General features: G+C 45.1%; 1 protein-coding gene across 1 annotated transcript; it reads right to left on the reverse strand.

Moving 5' to 3' along the window:
* Nucleotides 1-920: 920 nt before the first annotated feature.
* COX5A (cytochrome c oxidase subunit 5A) lies at nt 921-15,238 on the reverse strand. The gene is made up of 5 exons (XM_077472959.1): nt 15,012-15,238; nt 4,789-4,905; nt 4,265-4,386; nt 3,214-3,336; nt 921-1,096 (listed from the first exon to the last, which is right to left on the reverse strand). The coding sequence occupies exons 1-4, from the start codon at nt 15,103-15,105 to the stop codon at nt 3,223-3,225; spliced, it is 447 nt and encodes a 148-aa protein (XP_077329085.1). The 5' UTR covers nt 15,106-15,238; the 3' UTR covers nt 921-1,096; nt 3,214-3,222.
* Between the last annotated feature and the right edge of the window lie 680 nt (nt 15,239-15,918).

Genomic DNA, 15,918 nt, shown 5'->3' on the forward strand with positions numbered 1-15,918 from the left:
ATACGGACATACATGCATGCCTATGGGATAGAGGGTGTCTGCGGATAAACATCCACAGACACCCGCTATCGTCCGCCTCCGCTATTGTCCGATTCTGCAGACGGAGGAAAATCCTATTTTTCTATCCGTCTGCAGAGCGGATCGGATGAACACGGACAGACGGTCCGCACTCATCCGATCCCCATAGAGGAGAACGGAGAGCTGACAGGGCGGTCCCTGCACAGTGTGCGGAGACCGCCCTGTCCGCCGCCGGCTCAGCGGGGACAACGGAGCGATCCCCGCTGAGCAAGCGGATCATCACAGGGCAGATCATTACTGATCCGTCCCGTGTGAAAGGGGCCTTACTTGCCTGCTCAGGAAGAATCTCAGCAATGCCAAGTGATTGGATTCCTACACATGCGTGGGAGTGAGGTCACCTTGGCCCAGCCAATGGAAACGGCCGGGGATCAATACTCAGAAGCTGCCAGACTGAGGATGCCAGCAGCCAACGGCTTTGGGGGATCACCGTGCTGAAGAACAGGCGAGAGTACAGTTCCCCTTTAACAAGCATCAGAGGAGTGATCAATCCATTCAGCATTGCAATTTAGATTGCTTGGCTGATTATCTACAATTTATAGAACCAGAGGACAGGATTCATAAAAGCAAGAACTTTTTCCCCCTCTCTTCTTCATCCATCCCAGAAAGCGTACCATGGCTTTAGGTTAATATTCACGTACAGGACCATTTCAGGCAATAAAAATGGGCACACAATTTTGCACACTCTAGATCACACACAAACACACACAAACACACACAAACACACACAAACACACACAAACACACACAAACACACACAAACACACACAAACACACACAAACACACACAAACACACACAAACACACACAAACAGTATAAACCTTAAAAGAAGTGAAATATTCCATCAGATTAAACAATATCCCTTTATTAGGTCCGACATAATATTACACACATTAGGACTCAATAAAAGAACACTTTGTTGCATTTTTTTCAAATAAAGGTAATAATGTTAACATCTTTGTATTTGTGGATGGCTCTTTACAATCAAGTAGATGTTCATAAAACGTTTGGATGGATAACCTGTTGGAGAAAGACAACATGAACACTTAAAAAGGCATACATGATAGAATTAAAGCAGGTGATCTACTTAAGAGGAACTGAACTGTGAAAACTGTGACACAAAAAAAGGCAAGCAGAGGACAGAGGACTAGTCAGTAGTATTGGCTGTGGTCTACCTGCAGCCAGTGTTAATTTCATTGAGGCCTTCAACAAAAAAAGTTTCCTGGAGATTTTAGTTGACTAAAAGAGGACTAAACTCAGATGACTAAAACAGCATTTTAGTAAAAAGACCAATTAAAACTTAATCGAAATTGGATGTCAAAATTAAACACTGCTCTGCTGGCTTTCGAAACCGGCAACACAACACCATCCCCAACCTATAACACATTAAACTCTTAGCGCCAGTGCCTCCTGGCCCTTCGAAAGGTTTATGCTGCTGGGAGGCGGAGCAGGACTTAAGATCACATGAGCGCCAAACAGAAAGGAGCGATCGGAAGCTTTCGGTTAGGCGACAACTGTTGGGAGCACGCACACAGGAGTATTGGCAGCAATTCATGCAAATAGGCAGCCTCTCAGCGCTAAAGACCAGGCGCCAAGGGGTTAGAATAGAACTATACCCAAAATAAAATACGTTCAGCCTAGAGTGGAGGAGGGTTATAACCCCCTGTAGGGGGGAGGGGAGAAGGAAGAAGAATAGGGCATCTACTAAGCTGCTAAAAAAAAGGGAAATGATTTTTTTTGCCTTAATATTTAATGTTGGTAATATATGCAATGGCATTACAGCCAAAAGTTTAAAGTTTTTTTTTCCCTTCATATGTTAAGCTGGGTTCATACTGGTGAGATATTAGATCTGCATGCAATTCGCCATGGCACAGCTGTGAAGATCACAGATTTCGCATCACATCAAAATGGTGCAGGACCCTTTTTTGATCTGCACTGGAATCTGATCGAATGTGTGTTCACACCTATGCAATCCGATTCCTGCAGCATTTGGCAGTTCGCATTGCAATCAGATCTGGGGGCATCATTAACTTTGCATTGACAACCGCAGCGGATTGCAGAGGTCAGTGAACCTCTGGCAGGTGACAAGCAGTGCGGGAACCTGCAATGGAATCACGCTGGTTCCCGCATCACATATGTGAACTGGGATTTAAAATTGCTCTTCCGTTTCTCAAAAAGCAATATTTTTGGTTATGAAACTTTAAAGTCACCTGACTATGAAGCAGCCCCATACAGCACGACTTGAAAACTACTTCTGTAAAAGGTCATTGCAAGTCACCCTGAACGGTACAGGAACGCGCTTTACAATTTAACTAAACCCATTACATTTTAGTCGACTAAGACCTCTGACACTGAGGGGTACATTTCAGGCGCTTTTGCGCTAAAACTAGCAGCCAAAAAACTGCTTCCCATTAATTTTAATGGATGCTTTCACACTTGAGCAGTGCGCATCTTTGGGGGACAAAAAAAAAAAAAAAAAAAAAAAAGCCCCTCTATTGAAGTGAATGGGAAGTGCTTCAAGACTCATGTAGCATTTACTTTATGGAATCCATCTGCCCTAAGCACAGGCATAGAGGTAGGAGGGTGTGCTTTGCTGAGACTCTCCCCCCAACCCCCCAAGACTCTAGGGATGTAGGATATTTCCCTAGGCCTGCAAACCAGGAAGAAACTGATGAAATGTAAAAAAAATACAATAAAAAAAAAAAAAAATTGTTTAAAAAGGATATACGTTCCTATCTAATTGAAGGATTGAAACAGTCAATGTTGATTGAGAGAGTGAAGTTCCACACTGATGCAATGCACAAGATTTGCAACATTTCCCCACATCGCACAGCATCCATGCAATCTGCTGCAGGTGTTAATGTTAGATTAACGCTCCCCAAAACAGATCGCATGGGTGTGATGCGATTCGGGGGGGGGGGGTCCCGCACCACCAGCTTGGAGCATATGCAATTCGAGTCATACAAAATATATGGCCCAAATGGCACATGTACACATGAATATGGTGCGATTCCTGTGCGACTCACACCGTGTTTCTAGTCACTAGTGTGAACCCAGGCTGAAGGGGGGGGAACCCTTCTGCAAGAAGGAGATCTGGAGATACACCTTTCATATACTGAAAAACTGCCATTTTTCACCTGTAATGATCATGCCTTGTCCAGGCCCAGCTCTTCTGGGGTAGAGACACCAAGCTCATCTAAAGTCGGTCTGAGCTCCTGGATAACATAGGGGTAGATTTCCTTGTGAGGTCCAGCCTTGTCCTGAAAAAGCAAAAATGTATATATTGATTACAAATCCCAATGACAATCAGCTCACAATCTGTGGCATCACTAAATGCCAATACTTTTGCACTGATGTGATATGACATCAAACTTTATTAAAGCCTGTCAAAGCACACTACAGTCCCACTTAGGACCGATCCTAGAATGGTTAGCTTTCCCTTTAGTCAGCACTCAGTTGAGTGATGCTGTGGTGTGCACAAAAGTACCCCCCCCCCCCCCAACAAAAAAAAAAATGTTTTAATTTGTTAACGAACAGGTTGTGTCATGAGCCCTAGCATTACAAGGACACTATGGTGCATATAACTAATTGAAATTACACCCAAAGCTTTGTAGGGAGAAAAAAAATAAAAATAAAATAAAAAAAACCTAAACAGCAATGCACCAGGATGTGATGCAGCACACACCAGCAGCAATGCATGGCTCGCTGCTGTGAAAAGGCAATAAAGCACAAAAATATCTTTAGTATCCCTGACTGAACAATTTGCAATACCACAAAAACTTAGCATATATAGTATGTAATTGAATACTTCAATGTATTAACGGAGAGGGGAGGGTGGGGGAGGATACAGTGCAGAGGGGGGGGGTCAGTGCACAGAGGGGGGAGGAGGTGAGGATACAGTGCACAGAGGGGAAGGAAAAAGGGGGGGGGGGGGGGGGTTGATGAGGATATTGTGTTTGCACTGCATACTACAGAGCTGATAGGGAGAAGAAGGGGGTGCTGTTATGATGGAAGAACAAACAGACCACGATTTCATGGTTCAGAAGCCATGATAAAAACGTGATCAGCTAACAGAGGGGGAAGTCAGGACCAGGCACTGTAGAAGATAGAAAGGGGCAATTGAAAAGGGGCACAACAACCACTTCCAATTTCTAGGTTCTCTCATTGCAAAGAGAGATGCTTGCTTACCTTCACTGCTTCCAAAATACGGACAGAACTTGCAAAGTCATTTAACCGTCTGCAAGCACGCAAGGCAGCATCAATGATTTTTGGTTCAGGAACTAAATCGTAACCGAGAAGTGTGTTTATACCTGTATATATAGGGGGAAAAAAAAAAAAAATGTTCATAAATATTGCCACGTACAAAAAAAAAAAAAAAAAAATTTCATAGTTCGCTATAACATTTTGCAAACCGGTAACATTGATGAGGCAGCACTGATTTGCAATGGCAGGTGGCGCAGATGAGGCTTCAGTGGCCCTCTGTGTTCAGGACCGATGTCCCTCCGACAGAAGCCAGTGATCGACTTTTTCCATTGACTGACAGCTGATCATGTGGTGAGGGGTCAGGATCAGCCCCTTACTCCCTCTATGATCAGCCAAGTCTCATGGACTCGCTGATCACAGCGAATTAAAATTTGCAAGTAGGACTCACTGCTGATTGTAGTACAAATTTCGGTTTTTACACACTTGTATAAAAAGACAACATTTCTTACCTTTCCTAAGCTCCCATGCATCAATGTCTGGTTTGCTGAAGTACGTAACCCAGCGAGCATCAAATTCCTCATCAGATTCGTGTTTGGCATGAGAATAGCACCGAGAAGCTATTGCAACTGTGTGAGAGGGAAAAACAAAAACTAAAATGCTGAAGCTGAAAAGTCCTCATACCTTAAACATTTTGTGGCCTAAGATATACACAACATAAATTGACTGTCTTATATTTGTAAAGGGGGGGGGGGGGGGGGTGTTGTAAAAATAAAATAAAAATTATATATATATATATATGTCAAATATCTGTTTCTGTACTTTTAAAACTTTTTACATAAATTGTTTTTTAGTACAGATAAGCAAATGTGAGACAAGCATTCTAAAAAAAAATAAAAAGTAAAATAAACCCCCACTACAAAATAGAAGTCCGACTGCAATTCCTAAAGCTCATTTGTGGTTGATCGCTATCCAAGCTCTGTGAATACTTAGAAACATTGCCGTTATGGTTGCACCGATACCACTTTAAGACAGAGCACAGGTATCGATAATTTTTAATGTCATGCGACAGTAGCACTGATGAAGTGTGAACTGGGTAAATTTTTTTTATTATTATTTTTATTAACAGTGGGATTTTTACAATTTCACTTTTAAATATACATTTTTTTTAATTAACCCTGTTGGGGGCGCTTTGGTGAGCTATCAGGGGTCTAAAACCCCTGACATCTCCCCTTTGAGACAGGAAAAGGCACCGAGGACACAGATTTCCCAGTCCCGCTCTCTGTAGCCTCAGCTGCACTGAGATGAATGGGCAGGAGACAGAGGCTCCCTTCCATTCATAAACTGAAGTATCAAACAGTTTACGATGCTCAGTTATGGACACTCAATGAAGGACATTTACTGGCTCCTTCCTCCGCTTTCCAGCCTGACATACGGGAAACGGAGGGGACAGTTAAGGGATTATTGGTGTGGCCCCGTTACAAGCACCGATCTCATCGTATAGGAGGATTTCAATGAAAGCCACAGGAGGCAGAGGAGAAGCGGCTGTCAGCTGCTTTATTGAAATCTATATGGGGAGACCGGGGCTTGTATTGGTTCCCATCATCCCGACTGCCCAGGTATGCAGATTATGCATCGGAGCATTTGCACAAGTACAGGTACTCATGAAAACGCTACGAATCAGCGGCAATACTAGTATCGGTGCAACCCTAGTTGCTGTCAAAGATGGGGTTAGTGCAAAGGATTCCCATCCTCTGCCATGCTGTACACACACTTAGCCTACCCTATAGCACATTCATCGTTCTATGCAGCCTACTTCACATTTTCCCTGGAAACTATATGCAATGAATCATCCAACTTAGAAAACCTTTCTGTCTCATTGCAGAAATGACCCATCAGTTATCACACTACAGTTTGGCAGAAGCGTGTTCCTCCAATCTGCATATATCTGGAAGTTTGCTGCATTCAACCCAATTCTAGCTTAATGCTTGCTACAGCTAATGAGCATGACCCACGAAAATGGTAGCTCTGCTTTTCTGTCATTTTGTTTCCCTGGTGCGGTCATAAAGGAATGCACAACACTCTACTGTCTTGTAGCTAAAAAAAGCTAAATGGAACAGTTGGCCCTATAGGGTATCCTGTAGCAGAATGCACCAGGAAAAAGGAAAATTAAAAAAACAGCTCCAGGTAATTTTTTTTTTATTGCATGGCTACATTGGACCAGTTTGGAGGAATGCAAGTCTATGCATTTCATACCTGTGGGAATCACTGCAGTAGTCAGCATGCTATATTCTGGCCAACATAGGGCCATCACTGTAGAGGCAACTACTACAGTGATTCACCAGGTATAGAATGTGTATACCCAAGTTGGACCAATGTAACTTTTCAATAAAAACCATACCTTGTTGAACTTTAAAAAAGGATTCAGCTTCTAACGGGCTCCTCCATCCAAGCTAACAGAGCAGGACGAAATCGCCCACTGTCTGAACAGGTTTGACTGATTGTCAACTAGTGTCTGCTTCCAATGCTATACCCTGCTTTCTGGACAGTCTATTGAAAATGATGCACAGGGTGTTGCTGGAGCCCTCGCTCTACTACACTGCCGCACTAGCAAATTTCTTATCACTGATAGAAATACACCTGTTCAGGATTACTGGATACGATGAAAAGCTTTTCCAGCTGTTCCATGGAGCACAGGCACAAAACTAACGTTTCCAGTCATACACTGGTCAAAGTTCAGCCGATTCAAATGGGACAAATCAGGAAGGCTGAAAAGCAGAGTGGATAAAAATTGATTTGTCTCTTTTTTTTAATCAATTTTAATAAAAACGATTTGGGAGAAAAAAAAAATCCATCCAAGATAGTTTTCTCTTTATACATTCAATTTATTCAGCATGAAATGGCGCTTAGTTATGTAGCATGAGGCTGTATATTCTGCAATATTTACATTTTTGGTAAACTCATTCAATGAATCCAAGCTCTGCAAGCCGAGATAAAATGTGCAGTTATTTTTCAGGGTTTTTTTTTTTTTTTTCACAATTTACGGCTTGCACCTTGTACAGTATAGGATTTCATGTCATCTGTGCCCAGTCTTGCCACAAAGTTAACCCAGCTCTAAGCAATCCTCTTATCTTTTTTTTGGTGATATAAAAACCTGACAGAAATAGGAGTCAGTATCTCCCACTTGCTGTGAGTGACAGGCGATTTACATTTTTCATGCAGAAGCCTGAGAGACACATTCTGTGTACTTCAGATTCCCCCCACCCCACCCCCCCCCCCTTCTTCTCCAGCTCTCCCAGGATTGGCTGCTCCACTCCTCAGTATGATTTGGCATACTGAAGTTATGTGGTGACTTTTCTGGGTTTTGACTTCATGCCAATGATCATTGCAGAAGTTCAGTATAAGAAATACACAGGAGAAAATGCACGTTGACAAGGGTTGTGTAGAGGTGGGCGGGAAGTCTGACATGACTCCACCCATCAAGCTCCAGCCAACAGACAGACCCACAGAATCTGCAGTTTTTCAGGTCTCATAACAGACAGCAGGAGACATTTGACAGGTAAGGATATATGCAGGAGGCATGTATATCCTTATAGATAACCACGATGGCAGTAGTTTAGAAAAGATGAGAGTGGGTTTAAAGGCATCAGCATACCAAGACATTTTGGACAATTTCATGCTGCCAACTTTGTGGGAAAAGTTTGGGGAAGGCTCCTTACTGTTCCAACATGACTGCGCACCAGTGCGCAAAGCAAGGTCCATAAAGACAAGGCTTAGCAAATTTGGAGTGTAGGAACTTGATTGGCTTGACCTCAACCCGATAGAACACCTCTAGAACAAATTAGAGCGGAGACTGTGAGCCAGGACTTCTTGTCCACATCAGTGCCTGACCTCACAAACGTGCTTCTGGAAGAATGGTCAAACATTCCCACAGACACTCCTAAACATTGTGGACAGCCTTCCCAGAAGAGTTGATGCTGTTATAGATGCAAAGGGTGGGCCAACTCAATATTGAACCTTATGGACTAAGACGCCATTAAAGTTCATGTGCGTGCAAAGGCAGGTGTCCCAATAGTTTCCATAATATAGTACAGCGATGGCGACCCTTAGCACCCCAGATGTTTTGAAACTACATAATCCAAGATGCTTCACTATACACTGCAGTGTGCATGAGCATCATGGGAAATATAGTTCCAAAACATGTTGGGTGCCAAGGTTCACTATCACTGATATAGTGCGCATCTAAGTCATAGTAGCTCATTTGTGCATCACTTTACTATATGGAAATGCCTACTAATTTATCAACATCCTCATGTGAGTAGATCACTAAGCAAACATCAGCATACCCTCCACACCATTTTAAATGGGACCGTGCTTTTGTAGTTTGTAATAAGGGTATATACACACACAATACAAGAGAAGGTATTAAATAGAGAGAAAAAAAAAAAAAAAACAACACACACTGCAGCTATATAACTTTAGATTTCAAAGTACAAGGTGAGGGAATTAAGGAATGCATTTTAAAAGCTAGCAGAATAGAATTAAGCATAGCCTGTAAAAGGATATTAAACTAGATAGCTGAGGCTCTGTTAAAGTGGTTGTAAACCCTTACAACCAACTTTGACCTACAGGTAAGCCTAGATTAAGGCTTACCTTTAGGTCCAAGAAATATCTCCTGAACTTACACGGTTTAGGAGATATTTGCCAAAAGACAGGCACCGCTGTCTACGGCGCATGCACCGAGTGCGCCGCGGTCAACTGCGATATGGTGCGAGTGGCGGCTCCCATGCGCAGGAGCAATGAGACCCACCGAGAAGATGGATGCGGCGGACTACAGGGGACAGCGGTGACTTCGCTGGCTCCTGTGTCAGGTAAGTGACACATAATGGACTACAATGCGATGCATAGTAGTCCATTATGCTTTACCTTTGCAGGGAATGAAAGGGTTTACTTCCTCTTTAACCACTTGGGATCCGCGCTATTGCCAAATGACGGCATTAGCGCAGATCTACTTTTCCGGGACTACGTCTATTGACGTCGTCCCTGGTACGAGCGGCCTGCGCGCGCCCTGAGGGGCGCGCTCTGTGATCGGCGAGTCCGTGAGACTCGCCTGATCACCGATCCGTGTAAGGGGTCGATCCCGACCCCTTATCACGTGATCAGCTGTCAGCCAATGACAGCTGATCATGTGATAGAACGGAGCCGGTAATCGGCTATTATTCCTCCTCGCGCTGACAGCGCGAGGAGAGAAAAAAAAAGCCGATCACCGGCGGCCGTGATCGGGACATCAGTCCCGATCACGGCCAGCAATACAGCTGACCACCTGCCCCCTGCCAGTGGCCACCTGCCCACCGCAGTGCCATCCTGAATAAAAGTAAGTGCCACCAACAGTGCCACCAACAGTGCCACCAACAGTGCCACCAACAGTGCCACCAACAGTGCCACCAACAGTGCCACCAACAGTGCCTCAAAGGTGCTGCACCCCAGTGCCGCCCATCAGTGCCCAGCAGTGCCGCCCATCAGTGCCGCCCATCAGAGCCACCTATCACACTGGGGCGGGAGCGGCATCGGCGGTAAAGCGGCGCCATTTTTAGAGCAGCTTTACCGGCGGTATGTGTTGGTTAAAATGGTTAAAGCCGCCCCGCTAGCGGCCCAAAAAAAGGGTTAAAAACACCCGCAAAAGCGGCGCTGCAGCAGTGCTTTGCAGGCAGTACAGCCGCACTGCCCCATAGATTTCAATGGGTAGGAGTGGTGTAGGAGCGGTGAATACACCGCTCCTTCACCACTCCAAAGATGCAGCTAGCAGGACTTTTCACCATCCTGCTAGCGCACCGCCCCAGTGCGAAAGCCCTCCTGCTTTCACACTGGAGTGAAAGGGGCCAGATATTTTTCAGGCGCTGTAGCACCTGAAAAACGCCCCAGTGTGAAAGGGGCCCAAGGGTGCTTCTATTCCCCCATATGAAGTACCATGATGCACATACCAAAAAGTACAACTTAGTGCAGCGCAGAGGTCAAGCGATATGTTTTTTTTTTTCTGCCCGATATTTTGAAATTCGGGGCAGCCTATATATATATATATATATATATATATATATATATATATATATATATATATATATATATATATATATATATATATATATATATATATATATATATATATATATATATATATAAGCACTGGCACTGACTGGTGACACCAATTGGAAACACTGAACCCATATAGTGTAACTGACATAATTAACTGAACGCGCAGAGAGGGGCTAACTGTCAAAATTCAGCGGTGATGTCAGGGGTGGGTGGGACCCAGCAGCTATCAAACACCAGACAATGATTGGGCTGCTTAAGAGGGTGGGGTCACATACATGCAGCAGCCCGTCCAGATCCCATCGGCTGATGTTCGACTGCTGTTGCCCACTCGACATCACCACTGAATTTTCACAGCTTCTCTCTGTATTCAGTTACATGTCAGTTTCACACTCAGCGGCTCTGGCAAGCGCTGCGCTACTCTGCCAATGGAGTTTGGGGAAGGGATAAGGAACAAGCACGGTGTGGTCAGTGTTAATCGGCCTAATTGACATAATCAAACGATTTCTTAAAAAAAAAAAAAAAAAAAAAAAAAAAGGCCAAATATCGGCCTAACTCTAGTGCAGTGATGTTCTGTCATGACTGGATATTCTTAAGCCGGCCACAGAAGGATCTAAATTCTGCCACTTCAGCAGTAACGAAGAATTTTGGTTCAAATATGGGCAGGTTGGTTGTACTGAAGTCAAGCGATCAACTTCAGTACAACCAGCCTGTCAGGTTTTCTTTTCGCTCAATCACTGCTGGTGCCTATAGCCGGCAGCAGTAATCCCCCAACGATGCTGATGATCTTGTGCACATCGCTGAATCAAGATGGGGCTCAAGTATTGGGGTGCAGGCTGATGCACAGAGAACCTTGAGCTGTTAAAGTGGTTATTCTAACATCCGCTGCAACGTAACTGCAGTGTGTTTTGAATGTGGGTTTCCCACACTGCATTCTGGTGTTAAGGGCTGTATGCATGAAACCAATTGCTTGTGTTCCAAGACTGCTGCTAGTGTGCAAGTGGATTTACTAAGCAAAATGAAGCAGCAATGAAAAAGCATCTGAAAACCTTGACAAGGTGAAGTCCCTTTAAATAAATACTGTAGCCACATTACCATCTGTAATTGTTACTATTTTGTAAGCTTCCAAGTAAAAAATTACAATAGCAAACAAAGAGCAGTGTACAATATACAAGAAGACTACCAGAGCAGGAAGTTAATCTGCTTCTCCTTCACATCACACACAGCACTGAAAGTGACCTTCCGGGATCTGCACACACCACCCGCCCCATCAGCTGCTCTCACCAACTCACGTCCTCACTGCTTCCAGGTGACACCACGACAGTTCTATTCAATAATACAAAGTGACCCCACCACACACACAGCAGTTATCTGCTGCAGTCAGATTTCAGGTTAGAGAGGTCAGCGGGTGAAGGAGGAAATCTAAGTGACTTTGCCCTGTGTACATTCACTACAGCAATCTGGATTTACTACAACCCTTTCAGATCTTCACTGGTAAGATAAAAGTATCAGGATGTAGAGCTGTTGGAACACAGGGGAACTAATATGAGACTAGTGTGAGCACTGATAAGCCTTAATCTGGCCATACACTATACAATCTCCTTAAAGTGATGTTGCACATAAAAAAATATATATATCTAACTCACCTCTAAATGCCTGTTGCTAGGGGGCCCTTTGTAGTCTGCCTCCTTCAGTGCCTGGGCTGGTGACATCACTTCCCCTTGGCGCAGGAAAGGCTCAGCTCTGCCCCCTACCTCCTGCCAGTCATCTGGGACATGTGAAAGGCCCCAGATGACTGCACGGCCAACCACTGGACCCCGAGACAGGTAAGTGTCAGATTATTAAAAGACAGAAGCTGCAGTATTTGTAGATTTAAAAAAAAAAAAAAAAAAAATTAAGGGGAACTCCTCTAAGACCCCATAGACTGCCACATCACATAAATGTGCTATTTTTGTGACATGACATGCATGGGGCAGTCCAATTATTTGAAAGAAGCTCCATTTTTGGGAGTAGAGTTGGCACATTTTAGTGTGTTTTGCTGCATGCAAACACGCATGTTTGGGGTATCATTAAATCAATTGTAAAGGCTCTTTTAAAATAGGAAAAAAAAAATGCATTATACTTACCTGCTCTGTGGAATGGATTTACACAGAAAAGCCCAATCCTCTTCTGGGGTACCCCCGCTGGCACTCTAGGCTCCTCTTCTTGGCACACCCCCATAGGAATATGTTTCCTTTGGTGGCAAACACATGGACTCCATCCCAAGATGTGCCCTTCTACTGGTGCACACAGCACAGCTCAGTCCCTGCCCCCACTCCTGTCACTGAATTGTACTGACTGTAGCAGGAACCAATGCTGCCACTATAAAATGATCAAATACATAAATGGAGCTGAAAATTGATCCCATGGAAAACATGACTTGCTTGAATTTTTCACACATTTTAGAGTGCTTGTAAACCCCCAAGTGATACACAGATTAAACAAATCCTCCTACATAAACTGTATTATCTACAGTCTTCTCATCTCTACTTCTGTTCAATGTCCAGAATTATAAAGCTTGTCTTATGCCGCGTACACACGACCAGACTTTTTGACAGTAAAGGTCCGACAGAACGAGTCCGTCGGACAATTCGATCTTGTGTGGGCTCCATCGGACCTTTGCTTGCCAAAAATCCGGCGGACTTTAGAAATAGAACACGTTTTACATTTTTCCACTGGAACTCCGCTGGACCCAGAAATCCGTTTGTGTGTATGCTAGTCCGACAGACAAAAAAAACACGACGTTAGGGCAGCTATTGGCTACTGGCTATGAACTTCCTTATTCTAGTCCAGTCGTACGTCATCACGTTCCAATCTGTCGGAATTTGGTGTGATTGTGTGTGGCCAAGTCCGTTCATTCGGAAAGTCCGTCGGAACTCCGCCAAAAGTCCGTTGGACCTAGTCCCTCGAAAAATCCGGTCATTTGTACACGGCATTAGAGTTCAGAAAGGGGGGCAGAGCGCTGAAGTTACTCTCCGCAGAGCTCAGAGAAGAGAGCTGATTGGAGGGGGAAGGGCAACCCTTCACACCACAGCTGAGACTGCCAATCAGCTGGAGCTCCCTCCCGTGTCACATTTTTTCTCTTGGCGTCAGGAAAACTTGTCTGAAGTGACTTATGCTGATAGAGGAATGAAGCAGCAGACATAAATGACACTTTGTGCTCTGGATTGAGACAACACTAGAGAGGGATACGCTTTGTTCATATTTCAGGTTTACAACCCCTTAAGGGCTCTTTCACAAGGGACGGATCCGTGCTGATCCGGCCTGTGAACATCCGCATGCTCAGCGGGGATCACTCCATCGATCCCCACTGAGCAGCAAGATGACAGGTCCATCTCTGCACACTGTACAGGGATGGACCTGTCAAAGCACCGCTCTCCCCTATGGGAGATTGGATGACGACGGACCGCAGAGTCTGTCGTCACCTAATGCCAGATGGAAAAGTAGGTTTTTCCTCCGTCACACTTTTTCGGATCGGATGTCAGCGGCCATGTCACCGCTGAAATCCGATGATCCATAGAGGTCTATGGAGCATCCGTTACTTTCCGCCTAAAAAACTGACAGGTGGACCTGAACTGATCATTCCTCTAAACGCGATCCTAAGCGATTCTGCACATACATTTGTTTCACACCATTCTGATGAAAGCATAGGCTTGCGCTCCCAACCAATCACAAGTGGTGAAATGCAAGAATTGCTAACTCATTTGCACCACTGCAATGCTTTTATTCACAGATTGGATTGCTGTCACGCGACCATTCATTTGACTGAATACAACAAAGGCCTTGTGCATTTTGGCGGGGTATTAAGAAATAATGGCACCGCACGGTGTGCTTTGGCACATATTTTCACACATTCCTGGAATGTGATGGTGAAAACACAGCCTTTAGAGCAAAAAAAAGTGCCAGCAATGACCCTATACCAGCGATGGTGAACCTTGGCACCCCAGATGTTTTGTAACTACATTTCCCATGATGCTCATGCACTCTGCAGTGTACTAGAGCATCATGGGAAATGTAGTTCTAAAACATCTGGGGTGCCAAGAAGCGTCATCACTGCCCTATACAGTCATTTGCCCCCCCCCCCCCCCCCCAAACCTCCCATCACCTCGGATCAGTGAGCGCTGTCACTGATGGCTCAGCCATGACATTTGTGTCATAAATCGTTGGGTTCTGTCACACCGTGTATGTCCACTATAGGATCCTAGGAGGAGAGCCATACAATCCGCAGATGCAGATATGAAGGGGATTGGACGGTGAGTGAATGGAGCCGCCCGGCCCTCCCTGTGCCCGGGCACACAATGAATGAGTGATCGGTGTACAGAATACCGGGGACAGGCCGGTGTGATCGGCGGCTCCTCCTCCTCCTGCACTGCAGAGAGCAGGCCGGAAGCACAGCCTGAGCCGGGTCATTACAAGGGCACAGCCGGGGACAGCACCGGGCACACCGGAGGTGGCGGGGAATAGACACCGGGCACACGGCCCACACCCACGACCTCACACCCGGTGCTCCCAGCACACCCGGAGGGCGAAGGGGACGGTCTTCTCATCCCCTCCTTCCTCCTCAGTCACGGACACAACAAGCAGGGAAAGGAACGCTCGGGGCTCTCACCTTGGGAGGCGGCGAGCTGAGGCTGCGGGCGGCAGCGGGCCAGGCTGCGGACACCGGAGGACACACATAGCCGGAGAAGAGAAGCCCCGAACATGGCTAAGCTGAGCGCTGAACACCGAGAGCTGCCGAGGATCCGGACCGGAAGGACGAGGCACGCGCACCACACAGCTCCACTAGGCGCCCGGCACAGCGAACACGGACACACAAGGGTAAAGGGGGGCGTGTCCTGAGCGTCACCGCACCATAGAGATGGAGTCTGGCAGCAGAAACATCGCCACCTGATGGCCAGTGAGTTAACTGCGTGCAGCTTTATGCACCTTGGGTGTGAAGAGAAAGTCACTGAGGACAATGAGGAGTTCACTATTGCAGTTCCTCATAAGAATGAATCAACTGTAACATGTCAATAAAGTTAAGAAAAAAGTAAACTGTAATGCGTTATTTATGACACATTAGGGTTAATTTACTAAGAGTTAAATAACGACAAATAAAATGCTCTGAAGTAGCTCTAGCATTCAGGCCCCATGTACACGGGACGCTCAGGCAAAGTCCTCTGAACAAATCTTTTTGACACCTTGAAAGCAGCATTTAACCACTTCAATACCAGGCACGTAAACACCTTCCTGCCAAGACCAATTTTGAGCTTTCAGCCCTGTCGCACTTTGAATGATAATTGCGCGGTCGTTCTACGCTGTACCCAAATAACATTTTTATCATTTTTTTCCCACAAATAGAGCTTTTTTTTGGTGGTATTTGATCACCTCTACGTTTTTTATTTTTTGCTAAACAAGTAAAAAAATACCGAAAATTTTGAAAAAAAAATGTTTTTTTGTTTCAGTTTCAAAACTTTGTAAATAAGTAAGTTTTCTCCTTCACTGATGGGCACTGATGGGGCTACACTGATGGGCAC

This window comes from Lithobates pipiens, unplaced genomic scaffold (assembly GCF_037356315.1).
Source record: "Lithobates pipiens isolate NorthernLeopardFrog02 unplaced genomic scaffold, aLitPip1_a1.2 Scaffold_8, whole genome shotgun sequence".
In the NCBI taxonomy this organism is placed as follows: domain Eukaryota; kingdom Metazoa; phylum Chordata; class Amphibia; order Anura; family Ranidae; genus Lithobates; species Lithobates pipiens.